Source organism: Rhinichthys klamathensis, unplaced genomic scaffold (genome assembly GCF_029890125.1).
Source record: "Rhinichthys klamathensis goyatoka isolate OS25496 unplaced genomic scaffold, OSU_Roscu_1.1 h1tg000405l_1, whole genome shotgun sequence".
Taxonomy (NCBI): Eukaryota; Metazoa; Chordata; class Actinopteri; order Cypriniformes; family Leuciscidae; genus Rhinichthys; species Rhinichthys klamathensis.
This window is the reverse complement of record NW_026606906.1, coordinates 553079-567647: the sequence shown is the minus strand read 5'-3', so window position 1 is coordinate 567647 and position 14569 is coordinate 553079. Positions and strand designations below refer to the sequence as shown.

At 38.3% G+C, this 14569-nt stretch overlaps 2 protein-coding genes across 3 annotated transcripts in view; one reads left to right on the top strand and one right to left on the bottom strand.

The window, feature by feature from the left end:
- Positions 1-6807, bottom strand: part of f13a1b (coagulation factor XIII, A1 polypeptide b) — a 21503-nt gene extending 14696 nt beyond the window's left edge. The window contains exons 1-2 of one of the 2 annotated variants that reach the window (XM_056234755.1): positions 6703-6807; positions 1267-1481 (exon numbers count right to left, since the gene is read on the bottom strand). In XM_056234755.1, coding sequence (XP_056090730.1) covers positions 1267-1477 — 211 coding nt within the window. In that variant the 5' untranslated portion in view covers positions 1478-1481; positions 6703-6807. Of the gene's footprint in view, positions 1-1266; positions 1482-3954; positions 4034-6702 lie in introns of those variants that run through there. The other variant, XM_056234754.1, reaches the window with a different exon arrangement.
- Positions 5531-14569, top strand: si:dkey-185m8.2 (trichohyalin). Its single transcript, XM_056234764.1, has 3 exons — positions 5531-5574; positions 6716-7480; positions 8984-14569. Exons 1-3 carry the CDS (start codon positions 5541-5543, stop codon positions 14410-14412), a joined length of 6228 nt encoding a protein of 2075 aa, XP_056090739.1. The 5' UTR covers positions 5531-5540; the 3' UTR covers positions 14413-14569.

The following is a 14569-nucleotide window of genomic DNA, read 5'->3' as shown; positions in this document are numbered from 1 at the left end:
CACTGTTATCTGGTGGAAATGGTAAACATGGAGGAAACGGTCTTCAGCAATCGGGATATTTGTTTCAGTTTTTCAGTTGAGGGCTTTTGACTAGATAAGACCAAGCAAATGTTTTAGTAAACAAAAAAACGGTACCAAGCATGCATGAATTATTACTGATTATAAAAGTTTTTGAATTTGACCTTTTTGTGCATGTAATGCAAAAATACTTAGAAAACAAAAACTTTTCCATTTAAAATATTTGTTTGTATCAGCCAATTTTCATGTCCCTGTTCATCACCATTACATTTTAATTGGTTATGCATAAAAAATTAGCTTTAACTGACAATATTGTATCATGCTTTCACTTTATATGTAGTTCATTTTAAATGCTTTATTTATTTTCGTAGGAAATGCTAAATGTATATGTTGGGATATTTTTCACTGGAAAAATAATGGTGAGTGTCATTTTAGTATTATTTATATACTTTTGTAGTGTTTATTAATATTTTTATTAATATATTAATATTTTCAATTATAGTTTACATTAACAATTTTATGTGCTTATTTTATTCATTTATTTGTAAATAGTTTCTTATTTATTTTTATATAAGTTTAAGTTTAGTACTTCAGCTCAAACTTTTATTTAATTTTATTTTAGTTTTATTTCAAGTTTTACTTAACAATAACAACACTGATAATAATGATATTTAAGTGAGAGACATCGCTTTTTTTAAAATTAAGTTTCTATTACAGTATTTATCTCCATTTTATTAAGTTGACACTTTGTCTAACTCAATACTTCTGATTTGAGACAAAAATAGAGATACATTTTACACAGACAAAAATGTCAAGGATATTAATATTGATGATGTATTGCAATAACCGTAAAAGATTATTAATATGTGATTTATTAAAAGGCACACCAAATTTACTCTACATATAATTTCTTAAAGTGACAAGATTTCAATATTCTAGCACTTTAAAGTTACCATGAAATCAAAATGGGCAATTCTTGTTTTTTAAGGAATATTGCAGTGTTTATTATAAATTATGTATCCGTGCACATTGTTTGTTTGTTTTTTTATTTGTGCCTCATAATCTAAATTCCTTCCCTCTTGCAGTGACATCTCTTTTCTTCTCTGATGAAGAGGGCGGGGCAACCTGTCAATCATATGAGATCCACCAATAGCAAACCACACCCATCCAATCAATTCCCCATGGATAAAATCAACATTTATTCCTGTTCGAGAAGCCGATAAAAAATGTGAATGTTCTCATTCTCACCATTGAGTGGAGGCGGTCCTCTGGGCATTAGCATGAAGGGCTCAAACTCCTCCACTTTGCCCTCTTGTTGATTCGAGCTGGCTCTGGCTCCTGCGCTGCGCCCGCGGTGGGACACGCGTTTGGGCCGTACGGCGGCGGGTGCGGCGGCGGCGGGGGGCGGGTCCTCTCGGGACTCTTGATCAGCCATGGCAGGTACTGGTGTGGTGGCCATTAAACTGAACTCAGAAACAACACAGGTCAGCTTTCACACATCACATACAGACTTCAATGATAAAACAATGAAAGAGCCTCTTCTTTTGTTTACACATCCATGCATTTTTATCAAATGTTGCTCAGGAAGGGTGTCATTTATGCCATCTGTTTGGCATTGAGGATGAAGCACTGCTTGCACACAAACACAAACTCAAAGCATGTGCTGCTGCACAGTTTTATTGCAGGATTTGGCCTTTCTTCCTTTGATTTATAGCAGCATATGAAAAGACCAATGTAGAAACGTAAGCTAATGAGTAAGATGCCATTTGGCTTTTCTTTCTTTCTGCCATTCTTTTGAACTTTAAACACTTTACATTAAGGTTTCGTTGTTAAAATTAGTTAACTGTGATAGTTAACGTGAACTAACAATGAACAATACTTTTATTAATCTTAGTCAATGGTACTTTTTACATTTACTAATACATTTTTAAAATCCAAAGTTGTATTTGTTACTCACATGAACAATTAGATTTACTAATTAAGGTTAACAAATATTAATAAAAGCTTTAAAATGTATTGCTCATGCATTGTTAGTTCATGTTAACTAATGAATTAACTAATATTAATAAATGAGACCTGTATTTTGAAAGTGTTACTGAAAAAGTATCTGCTTAACTAAATTAGTGCTTTATCTTTTATTTTCAAATCTAGAAACTTTTTTTTAAAAATTGTGAAATAACAAAATGACATGCTTACAACTGTTTTAAATAAATAAATATTATTTCTAAACCAGAATTTTTTTTCTGTTCATTATAGTCATCATGAAACAAAGTCTTTTCTGCACAATTGTGAGGTATATCTGAGTGAAACTGATTCTCCAATAAGAATAAATGAAGGGCGGGGCTTGATTAATTGGCTGTGGTTTGCTATTGGCTGATCTCATGTGAGTGACAGATTGCCCCGCCCTCGTGTCAGTAAACACATCATCAGAGAAGAGATGTCTCTGCAAGAGGGAGGGGAAGTTATTTTGATTAAAGATTATGAAAGCATAGGAATTACAAAAAAAAAAAAATTGATGTGCACAGATAAATCATTTATAATAAATACTGCAATATTAAACAAAAAAAATAAGAATTGTACATTTTGATTTCATTGTGTCTTAATGAACACAATATGTGAATAAGTACAGTGTGTGTTTTTACACAAAACCTTGTGATTCCCTCTTTGGTGCTGTTAATGCAGGCGACATTTTCCCATTCAATTGCCTATTCCTGTGTTTCCCGGCATTTAAATGTGGAAAACTTATTTTTATGATAGGCTGCACAATGGCTGCTTTTACACTGGCAAAATGTGTCACCACAGACACACAAACACCTGTGTGATGATGGATTACATAAACTGGGCATGTCCTTGAAGGAGGTGTGAAGTTTGAGGAGGTGTTTGGCCCGTGAACCCCACCGGAGCCGTGAGTAACACACCTCGAACACAGTGAAGTCTCTGTTCACTTCTGAACCACTTAGAGACACGGCTGAACACACTTTTCCACACGTTATCTTGGCGAGGTAAACTATAGACGGAAAAGCTGATGCTGATTTAAAAAAAAAAAAATGTTTGTCAAGATTTTGTTTTCTGCGGTTACCACGTGGATATAAAACAGATGGTGGCACATATTAAAAGAGTTACGTTTTGCACACTACACAGAAAATTGGCTCTGCACTCTCAAGACTTTCACAAACACACACACATAAAATGCATTTGCAAACACAAACACACATGTGCACTAAAATCCAAAATATAAACATCTAAAATAACGTCAAAATTTAAACACTGAAATCTTTAAGGACAATAGCTTGTGCTTTGCAATCATCCAATTACCCTCAAACGATTTTTTGTGAACACACACACACACACACTCACACACACGCGTATAGGATATACATGCACATATATGTTCTTCACAAAAAGTTAGTTGGAGATATTTGGATAATTGCACATATACACTATCATTCCAAAGTTTGGGCTAAAAAATAAGATCTAAATCATTTTATTCAGCAAGGATGCATTCAATTGATCAAAAGTGACAGTAAAGACCTTTATAATATTACAGAAGATTTCCATTTAAAATGCATCGCAGTTGAACTTTCTACGCATCAAAGAATTCTGAAAAAACATTATCCACACAAATATGAAGCAGCACAACTGTTATAATAATAGAATAATAATCAGAAATGTTTCTTGAGCAGAAAATCAGCATATTCGAATGATTTCTGAAGGATCATGTGACACTGACGACTGGAGTAATTCAGCTTTGATCACAGAGATAAATTACAGTTTAAAAGAGATTCAAACAGAAAACAGTTATTTTAAATTTCAAAAATATTACACAATATTACTGTTTTTACTTTGCCTTAAGTACTCAAACTTTTGAACAGTAGTTGGCAATTTCCATCTTCCAGAGTGAACTGTTTACTATTAAATATGTAAAAGTAAACTAACCTGGTTTATGTTTAGGTAGAAAGGCGGCACTGGTCTGCAGATACTGGAAGCTGGAGTCCGGGATCACACCAGGACCACTTCTGCCTTCACTTTTATATGGGGCTGGAATAACAGTGTGTGTGTGTGTGTGTGTGTGTGTGTGTGTGTGTGTGTGTGTGTGTGTGTGTGTGAAACCTCATGGTGGGCGTGTCTATGTATGCAGATTAGCATGACATGATAAAAGCAGAGGGTGTGTAGTGTAAGTGTGAGATTGGAGTGGAAGTGTGAACTACTGCGTGTGTGAGTCTGTGAGGCTTGTAGTGAACAGAAATGAGACCAAATAAAAAGACAAGTGTTGAATGTGTCACGTCCTGCTCTTTAGACACCGACTCAAAACACGCAGAGACACTTTACAATCAATGTTTCATTTTTGGGGCAAAACTTGCAAATGCTATATTGCTGTACAAAGGCAAACCATAGTAACTTTCAATTAAAATCATAATTTTACTGATAGATAAGGGTCTCTTAGATTGTGATCAGATAAAAAAAAAAGTTGAAAAAGTTCTATAAAAATCAATCATAATAACATCAAAGCCATTTTTTCAAAATCCCAGTGCTTCACAATTACTGCATATTGCCTTTTTATGGCAGTATAAGTACAGCTATGAGTTATAATACTGAACAGTTGCCTGTATTTCTACAGTAATCCGTTACTCTTCATCAGATCAGTGTCTTTGCTTACCAGTAAAAAACATCTAGACATCCTTAAAGCAAGATATATTCACCTGAGAAGCAAAAGATGATGCATATATTAAGACTTGTTTTCAGAGAATATAACAGCATTTCATCTTGGTCCATTTTTGCATTATGGCTCTAATGGGCAGTTTGAGTCACTGCTTCAGGCTTTCTATATGGAAAAATCTCATTCTGCCAATGTTTCTTAGGGAAAACATGCTGTTCAGACCCCTTCGGATGCTTTGGGAGACTATGAGTCACAGGCATGAGCTCACCTTTACATTGGAGAACAGGCAACTTTCTTTCACCATGAACTTTAAATCAGAAGATGTAATGCTTTGGTACAATACGAGTGCTTGTCAAAGCAGTTCGAGCTTAGCAAGTTACATCTAGTTGCATAACAGAGGGTGGATGCAGTCCACCGCTTATAAATGGGCTTTTCATGAACATTTTTGGTGGGCCAAAACCAAAATATGTTATTATATGCATATATACCTGATCAAGACACTTCCCCTGACATACAACAACAACAACATAAAACCACATTTTGATTCAAAACAAAGCATAATGATATAGAGCTAGTCAATGCACATATGAAATGAGCAACACTGACCACAAGGCTCCTTTGTGATTTCCGCCATACCCATGCGAGCAGTACATGGTGTTTCCTGTGCGAGTTTCAGAAACCACAGGTTAGTCACGTGATCAAGCTTCCACGTTCAGCGCTTTGTTCCGCTCTACTGTCGGTCCATGCATATAGGAAGAGAATCGATTATGCTTGAAAGATACTGAGGCGTAAAACGATGCCAATGTAAAACAATACAGCTCAAAACCAAGAGCAAAGGAGGACGAAGACAGACAGACGAAGGAGGATGGAGGAACAGAAGGAGGATCCCTCGTTCTTGGGTGAGCAAAGTATGATCATGATTGAAGAGCAGATGTACAGTTTACATGCATGACGACGACATGCACACATTTGTGAAAACATGTCTGAACTTCTTTGCATTAGACAAACAATATATCAAAGCAAGTGTTTGTATCTTCAGAGCCTTTTCTCATTTACTAACGACAAACCAACACAAAGTGTCACAATACTCAGGAATAAGAGGAACCTGAAACCAACAAACCTGTACCAAAAAGGTACATTTTTAGACCTTATTTACCCCTAATGGCTGCATATTAGTACCTTAAAGGTACATGTTAGTACTTACAGATATTAGTACCTGGTACTGCCCCACTAACAGCTTGTGTACCTTATTTTTTCTGAGAGCGTACTGACGGACTCATTTTCAACACCCAAATGGCTTTATGCCAAATGTTTTCCTTGAAAGCTGCGTTTTTGCTATCATACTTTAAATGAATGATCCTTGCTTTAATATTTTGCTATTTAATGCAATAAAACTCTGATAATTTTGTGGTCACTGCATAAGATCTTCTTCCAAAGGGAGATTCAGGCTTTGTCTCACTAAAAAGACAGTAATATGACAACTGTAAACTATTTTTTATTTTTATAATATAATAATAAAAAATTACACTTATTTAAATATAAAATACAATACATACATATACTATCATTCAGAAGTTTGAGTGCAGTAAGATTTTTTAAATGTTTTTTTAAAGTCTCTTATGCTCAACAAGGCAGCATTTTTTTAAATCAAAAATACAGTAAAAACAAAAATATTGTTAAATGTTACTAAATTTAAAATAACTTATCTAATGGAATATATTAAAATGTAATTTATTCCTGTGATCAAAGCTGAATGTTCATCATCATTACGTCACATGATCCTTCAGAAATCACACTAATATGATGATTTCTGATTTTTTTCAATGTTGAAAACAGCTTTATATTTTTTGTAGAAACTATGATACATTTTTTTCATGATTTTTTGAGGAACAGAGAGTTCAAAAGAACAGCATTCTAATTGAAATGTCTAGTACATTATAAATCACTTTCGCCCAATTTAATACATCCTTGCTGAATGAAAGTATGAATTACTTTTAAAACGGCAGTGCATTAAAACGAAACATTACCTATCTGTCACAGACAGGAGGCCGCAGACAGTCGAGGCGAATGGAGGAAGTCTTAGTCACCAGCCGTCTCCTCTTCCTGAACTTCGTGTGGTTTTACTCGGCCGCAAAGGTGCCGGGAAGAGCTCAGCAGGAAATAACATCCTAGGCCTGGCAGGAGGGTTTGAGTCGAATAAACCGACCGAGGAGTGTGTGAAGAGGCGCGCCGACGTGGAGGGAAGGCGCGTCACGGTTGTGGACACACCAGGATGGGAATGGTACTATCCGGTGAACGGGACTCCCGGTTGGGTGAGGAGAGAAACCAAGCGAAGCATGTCCTTGTGCCCGCCAGGCCCTCATGCCGTTCTTCTAGTGGTGCGATCCTGTACGTCAGTGACAGTCGACTACCATCAGCAGATCGAGGAGCACCTGGAGCTTCTGGGAAAAGCGGTGTGGGATCACACACTGGTGCTGTTCACACGCGGGGACGAACTGGGCTCCGTTCCCATCGAACAGAGGATTCGAAACGGCGGCAAGGCCTTCCAGAGGCTCCTGGAACGATGTGGGAACCGATTTCACGTTCTGGAGAACAAGAGGCGCATCGATGATGGATCGCAGGTGAAGGAACTGATGAGGAAGTTGGATGAGCTGGTCGGAGAGAGAGGAGGGAGATATTATGAGATGGATGTGCTGCTTCTGGAGCTGGAGGTGGAGAGTAAACGGAGGGCGAGAGAAAGGAGGAAGAAACAGAGGCTGATGGAGGCGCAGACGCACAGAGGAACCATCAGAGCCGTGCTGACGAGTGAGTGGACGACAGACAGACATGTACAAAAATACAAATATCATATAAATACAATGCATCTTCTTCAGTATTGTTGTCTAGTTTTCCAGTACAAATATCTAAACATGCTTAAGCAAGGTCTGGTACTACTAAGATGAGCACTTGTTTTGGTTTTTTTATATATATAAATAACATTTGTTTGGGTCAAAAATGAGGATTAAGGGTTAATTTGAGATACTTTATTTACTTTAGAAGCAAAATTACATAAGATATTAAGCCTTAAAAATGTATCTAAATGAAATGAGTATGCTTAAAAAAAAAGTAAACATAAGTGCCAGGGGTGTAAGAAAAATAAACATGTTTTGCCTTTAATTAATTAAAAAATAAAGTATTTTTCCCCCTTGTTTTATGAATAAACTCACTTTATTTTGGGAATATCATATTTTACAATATTCAATTTCTTTCAGAATAGCATGTATCTTAATTTAAAAATATTTAGAAAATTGGACTGGAAAACAAGACAATAGACCGACTTTACGGTATTTGCAGAAGTCAAATTTCTAACTGAGTTTGGGATACTCGTTTTTCTCTACAGAGGAAAACTATTCAGTTTTCAGTGTTTCAGATAAATTCACTAAAAAGAACCAATTGAAAAGAAACTAGTTCAAAAAATATTCAGTCACAAAAGAATGATTTATACAAACATCTTACTGATGAAAATTTTAGAGCAGAGCATAGGTATTAGGTACAAAATATAGAAATGTCTTACTTTAAGACTTAATTCTATTAACTTTGCTATGGCAGTGTACAAGACACATTTTCATCACCCAGAAATGAACATTTTGTCATGATTTACTCACCTCATGTTGTTCCAAATGCGTATGTATTCATACACATCTGTGAAACACACACAAACAAAGTTTATGTTGCACTTTTTCACACACTGCAAAACAAAACAGGCAAACAAACATAAGTACCATAAAAGAAAAAACATAAAAATACATAATATAACTACTATGGAAAAATCTCTTCCAGTCCACCATAGCTTAAAACATAATTCATGTTTGAGTTTAATTCACGCTTGGCCCATTTATGTCACTGATGTAAATCAGCATTGTTCTTCACACAAAACAACATACTAGTTTGGAACAAGATGAGTAGGAGCAACTAAAAGATTTTTGTCAAATTATGTATTTGTCAGCATTAATATGTAGTTAAAAACCGTCACATGTATATTAGTGCTGTTACAGCAAACAATCTCTTTTTCTCCAAAAAAAGAAAAAAAAGAATCATTATGTAAATCCAAATTATGGAATTATGTAAATTCTATATGCGACTTGAATGCACTACAATTTTGTAAGATTTTAATATAGGCCTACATAATACATGATGTAGATAACCTTTGTTTGGCAAAAAGACTTAATAATAAAAATGCATCTAAATGATATGTCAACAAAAGCCATTATTCACAAGTAACCACTTCATTTAGTTGTTTCTGTGTATTGTGTCTCCTGTCCCTGCTAGATGATAATACTCAAACTGAAGACATGGATGAGAGGAATCTCTTCTCCAGAGGTTCACGCCGTCTCCCGGAGCTGAGACTGGTTCTGCTGGGAGAGAGAGAGACGGGGAAAAGCTCGGCTGGGAACGCCATCCTCGGAGGACCGGGATACTTTCAAAGCGGAGAGGCGACGGAGGAGTGTTCAAGACAGCAGATGGAGGTTTCTAACAGACTGGTGACGGTGGTGGATGTGCCTGGATGGGAGGGCGGACCGGAGGGAACAACTCCAGAGAGAGTGAAGCGAGAGATTGGAATGAGTGTGATGCTGTGTCCTCCCGGACCTCATGCGTTTCTTTTGACGTTGCGCGTAGATGCGTTTGTCCAAGCCCAGTCGGTGCGGGAGCACTTGGAGCTTTTGGGGGAGGCGGTTTGGAGACATACGTTTCTTCTGTTCACGAGGGGCGACCAGCTACGAGAAGGAGTCACGATTGAGCAGCACATACAAGGAGGAGGAAAGGAACTTCGCTGGCTGGTGGAACGATGTTCAAATAGGTTCCATGTCATCAGCAGCAATTCTTATTTGGAACCTCAGAATTCCAAGACACAAATAACGGAACTTCTGGAGAAGATTGAAAAGATGGTGGCGGTAAATCGATGCGAGGCCTTCTCCCCACTAGTGCATGAGATTCAAGAGTTAGGAAGACAAAAAAATGAGAAATTTCAACTAAAGGTCAAGGAGTTTAGCGAGAAGCTTCAACGGCAGGACGAAGAACTGAAGAAGATGAAGGAACGGGAGGTCAAGAGCATTCGGTGGTTCTTCGAAAGGCGCAAGAAAGACAAAGTACAATCTCCCGGGAAGGCCGAGAGGGAAGAGGCGCCGTACAAAGGCGAAGATGACAGGAGAAGTGTGATGGGCGAGCTGGAGGAGAGGATGGCGTGGTTAACGGAAGACAAGGAGCGAGAGATACATGACCTGAACGCTGAAATAAGCAAAGTCATGGTGACTCACCATCAGGGACTGAAAGAGAAAGAGCAACTGCTAATGAGATTAGAGGAACGAGAGCGCGAGGGGGAAGAACTTAAAGAGAAAGTGGATGAGCTTCAAATTAAACTGCTAGAACAGGAGCGCTTGGGTGCCGTGAGAGAGCAAGAACGAAGAGAGAGAGAGGCCGAAATTCAGCGAGCACACTTGGACGAGAAGAATGAACTTAAAAACAAATTGTTGGACGCTGAAAAGGAGACTGATAGGATGAGAGGAAAGGCTGAGGAAAGTCAAAAAGAGATGGATTCATCACAACGCAGGTATGAAGAAGAGGCCAGGCAGCAAAAGGAAGATATGGAGAGCAAACTGAAAGAGAAGGACAATGAAATTGAAAACATTTTAAGAGAAATCGAGGAGGTGAAACTTAAGGCTGAGAGCAGAGAAAGAGAACAAGGTGAGATATTCAGGGAAAAGGTTGAGAAGAGAGAGAAAGAGATGGACAAGCTGAGAGAGGTAATAGAGATGATGACAAAAGAGACGGAGCAGCTACGAATGTCCAATCGAGAGCAAGAGAAAACAACAGAAGCCGAGAGAGAAATGCATGGAGACGTTATGGAGAAATACAACACGCTCATAGATAAACTTGTAGGGAAAGACAAAGAAATAGAGCGAACGATGAGAGAGAAGGAAAAAGAGCTGAATCGAAATGCTGAAACACAAGAGAAGCTTCAGCAAAAAGAAGACGAAATAGTCAAATTGAGACAAAGAGATCAGGAAAAGGACAGAGAATTGAAGACATTGAAGCAAAACATTACCGAAAAACAGAGGGATACAGAAAAGTTAAAAGACACCGTACAGGCAAATACTGATAAACACACAGCGGAACGTAAAGTTTTGGAGGAAGAGTTGAAAGCAAAAGAAGATGAAATTGACAAGTTAAAACAAAGAAACCTAGAGAATGACAAATACATCGACAAACTAAAGCGAAACATTAGCGAAAAACAAAATGACATTGAAAAGTTAAAAGACTTTCATATTGAAGAAAATATAGCTCAACTAAAACATCACCAGGAGGAATTCAAAGTAAAAGAAGAGGAAAATGAAAAATTAAGACAGAGAGACCAGGAGAAAGAAAGAGAAATTGACATACTTAGGCAAAACATTAGCGAAAAACAGAAAGACATTGAAAAGTTAAGAGACTGTATTGAGTCGCATACTGAAGAAAGTGCGGCTCAACTGAAGCATTTAGAGGAAGAGCTGAAAATAAAAGAAGAGGAAATAACCAAATTAAAACAAAGAGACCTGGAGAAAGACAATGAAATTCACACACTTAAGAAGAATATTATTGCCCAACAGCAGGACGCTGAAAAGTTGAAAGACAGCATTCAGTCAAATATTGACGAAAGTGCAGCTCAATTGAAACGTTTAGATGACGAATTCAAAATAAAAGATGAGGAAATAATCCAATTAAGAACAAGAGACCTGGAGAAAGACAGAGAAATGAACACACTGCGGGAAAATATTTGCGAAAAACAAAAAGACATTGAAAAGTTAAGAGAGAGTATTCAAGCACATATTGAGGAAAGCGCAGCTCACCTAAAACATTCAGAGGAAGAGCTACAAACAAAAGAAGAAGAAATAACCAAATTAAATCAGAGAGATATGGAAAAAGACACACTGCTGCAAACATTCAATGAAAAGCATTTAAGAGACATAGAAAAGTTGAAAAACAGCATTCAAGCAAATACTGAACAAGGCGCCGTTCAACTAAAACTTCTAGAGGAGGAGTTTGACGTAAAGATGGAGGTCTACAAAAGAAAGAATACGGTGATGGAAAAGGAGATGGAAAATATAAAGAAACAATATGAGGAAACAAGATTAATAATTGAGATGAAAGAGAATATCATCAGTCAGTTACAACAGCAACACGCTGACACTGAAAGACGCTCAGAAGAGCTGAAACAACAGCACAGTAAAGAGCAAATACGTAACGACGTCCTACAAAACGTGAACGCAGAACTGGAGAAAGAGTTCGAAGAGCTGAAGTGCAAGTGTGAGGGGCTTCAGACTCAGTTGAAGACTTCAGTGGAGCGCTACGAGATACAGAAGAAAGAAATGAACGGGTTAGAACAACAGCTAGACGAGTTAAAGCGGCTGCTGGAGGAGAAGGAGAAAGAGAAAGAGAGTGATATGCAAGACATGAAGGAGTATTACGAGAAAAGACTGAGAGAAAGGCACGAAGAGCATGAGATGGAGATAGAACAAGAGCTTTGCAGGAGAGAGAGGGAGGTAGAAAAGAAAGAAGAGAAATTAGCTCAAAACGAACAAGATTTGTTAACTAGAGAGGGTGAAGTTAATAGGAGAGAACAAGCGCTAACAGATGAAAAGCAGGATTTGGAGGTGCAGATGTACAGGATTAGAGAAGAGGAGAAGAATCTGGAAAACGAGGGCCAGAATAACAAACGTTTAGCTGTAGATCTGATGAGAATGAGAGAAGAGATTGAGAAAAGAGCAGAAGGGCTTATGGTTCAAGAGGAAAAATTAAAGGCGCAAGAGCAGCAGATAAAATGTCGAAAGGATGAACTACAAGCAATGGAGAGGCTGTTGGAGAGCAAGGAGATGGAAATGAAAGACCTGACTGAAAAGCAGGAGAAAGATATGGAAAATCGTAGAGAGCAGCTGGAAAGGAGAGAACAAGAGCTGTTCGAAATGGAGGAGAAATTTGTTAAAGAACAACACAGGCTTAAGGGAGAAGAACAATCCTTGGAGATGCTCAGAGCAAATCTGGAAACGAGAGAAAATGAACTTAATAAACGAGAGCAGATGTGGGACGTTAAAACTCGTGAGCTTTTAAAGAGCTCAGAGGAACTTGAAAACAACAAACACAACGCAGAGAAAAGGCAAGCCGAGTTGAGCAATGAGGAAAATGATCTTCTGCAAAAAATGAAAGGATTACAAGAAAAGGAGCAAGAACTTGAACTCAAAGGTCAAAGGCTGATGGAGCAACAACGAGACATGGAGAAACGGGACAATACTCGGCGTGAACATGACCTGGAGCTGGAGAGCATTAGAGAAGCGTTGGGAAAAAGGGAGCAAGAGCTGATAAAAGGTGAAGAAGAGCTTTCTCAAAGAGAGCAAAAGCTGAAAAGTGAAGAAATCTATTTAGAGAAAAGAGAGCAAGTCATGCAAAAACGGGAAGAACAGCATGGAGACTTGTTACGCGGTCTGAAGAAACAGCAGGATGTTTTGAAAGACAGAGAACGCTCTTTAGACACCAGAGAAACAGACCTGCGTCAGCTGGAAATGGAGCTCGCAGCGAAAGATAATAAAAACAAATTTCTGCAGAACCAAGAACTAGATCTAAAGAACAAAGAGAGCGATTTTGAGGCCAAAACCCAAATGCTAGAGCTCCTAAAAACAACACTAGATGTGAGAGAAAAGCAGCTTGAGGAACGTCAAAACCAACTGGACAGCAGAACGCAGGAGGTAAATAATGAACAAGACAAGCTGGAAAAGAAGCGAGAGGAACTTGACAAATGGGAGAAGTATTTGTATAACACAGAGCTCAAATTGATACACAAAGAGCCTTCCTCAGGGTATCGCCCATGGACAAACAGCACTGAAATTAATGGGAAACACATGGAAGGTGAAGACATCCATCGAATGCATCAAGAAATAGGAGCGGATAATGGTGGCATTTGCGATGCAAAAGACACAAGAAGTGAAGAGCGATTGGTGTTGACTACTTTAAACTGTGCAAACAACAGATCGGTAAAGAACCAGAGGGTTAAACGAACACTGCAGGCTAAGCAAAATGAGGAAGATGGTGAGATTGACAATTCTGAAGGCGAAAGTGAGGAAGACTTCTTTGAATCTTCAAGCACCAGTTTCCAACCTATCGGACGTTCACTCTGGCCCGTGTCTGATCTAAGGCTTATGCTTATAGGAGACTCCTGGTCGTCCCGTCATCCAGTGAGATGCACCATCGTGGGGCTTGATGCAAATGGATGCAACCCTTGGAGAGGAGAGATTTCCGGCAGGCAAGTCACTATTGTAGAGCCTCAGGGCCTGAAATGGAGATCTGGGATTGACAGTAAAGGCGCATTTCAAAAACATCTCTCTCAAAGTGTCTCTCTGTGTCAACCTGGACCACATGCATTCATCCTTGTGATTCCCGCTTATGTATCCTTCACTGGTCAGTACAGGCGTGCAGTGGAACGTACCATATCAGCGTTAGGAGAAACATCATGGAGCCACACTATTGTTCTGCTCACCTGGGGGGAAACATTAGGAGAGAGCGGCCAGCAGCACGTGAAGAGAAACGGTGACCTGGAGCGGCTGGTTCGGAGGTGTGGGAATAGATGCCACGTGCTTGACAACAGATATCGGGAATCTCACGTGGTTAAGTTGCTGGAGAAGGTTGAGGAGATGCTTGGAGGAAACAATGGATGTTGCTACAAACTGGACTGAAAAAGAGTATTGGGAATTTAAAGAGAGCCTTTATGACTGTGAATGACATTTAAATTATGATATAGACCTATCTGGTAGATTGTCTTGACATTCTTGGCTTTAAACTATATTTATGTGTTTAGGAGTACAAATGAAAATAAACAAGATTTTCAAAAAA

Excerpts from the sequence above, each read along its gene's own strand:
- si:dkey-185m8.2 (XM_056234764.1), top strand. The coding sequence starts at position 5,541 with ATGGAGGAACAGAAGGAGGATCCCTCGTTCTTGG. Across the intron at positions 5,575-6,715 it reads GGAGGATCCCTCGTTCTTGG|ACAGGAGGCCGCAGACAGTC; the intron begins GTGAGCAAAGTA and ends TATCTGTCACAG. Across the intron at positions 7,481-8,983 it reads CATCAGAGCCGTGCTGACGA|ATGATAATACTCAAACTGAA; the intron begins GTGAGTGGACGA and ends TGTCCCTGCTAG.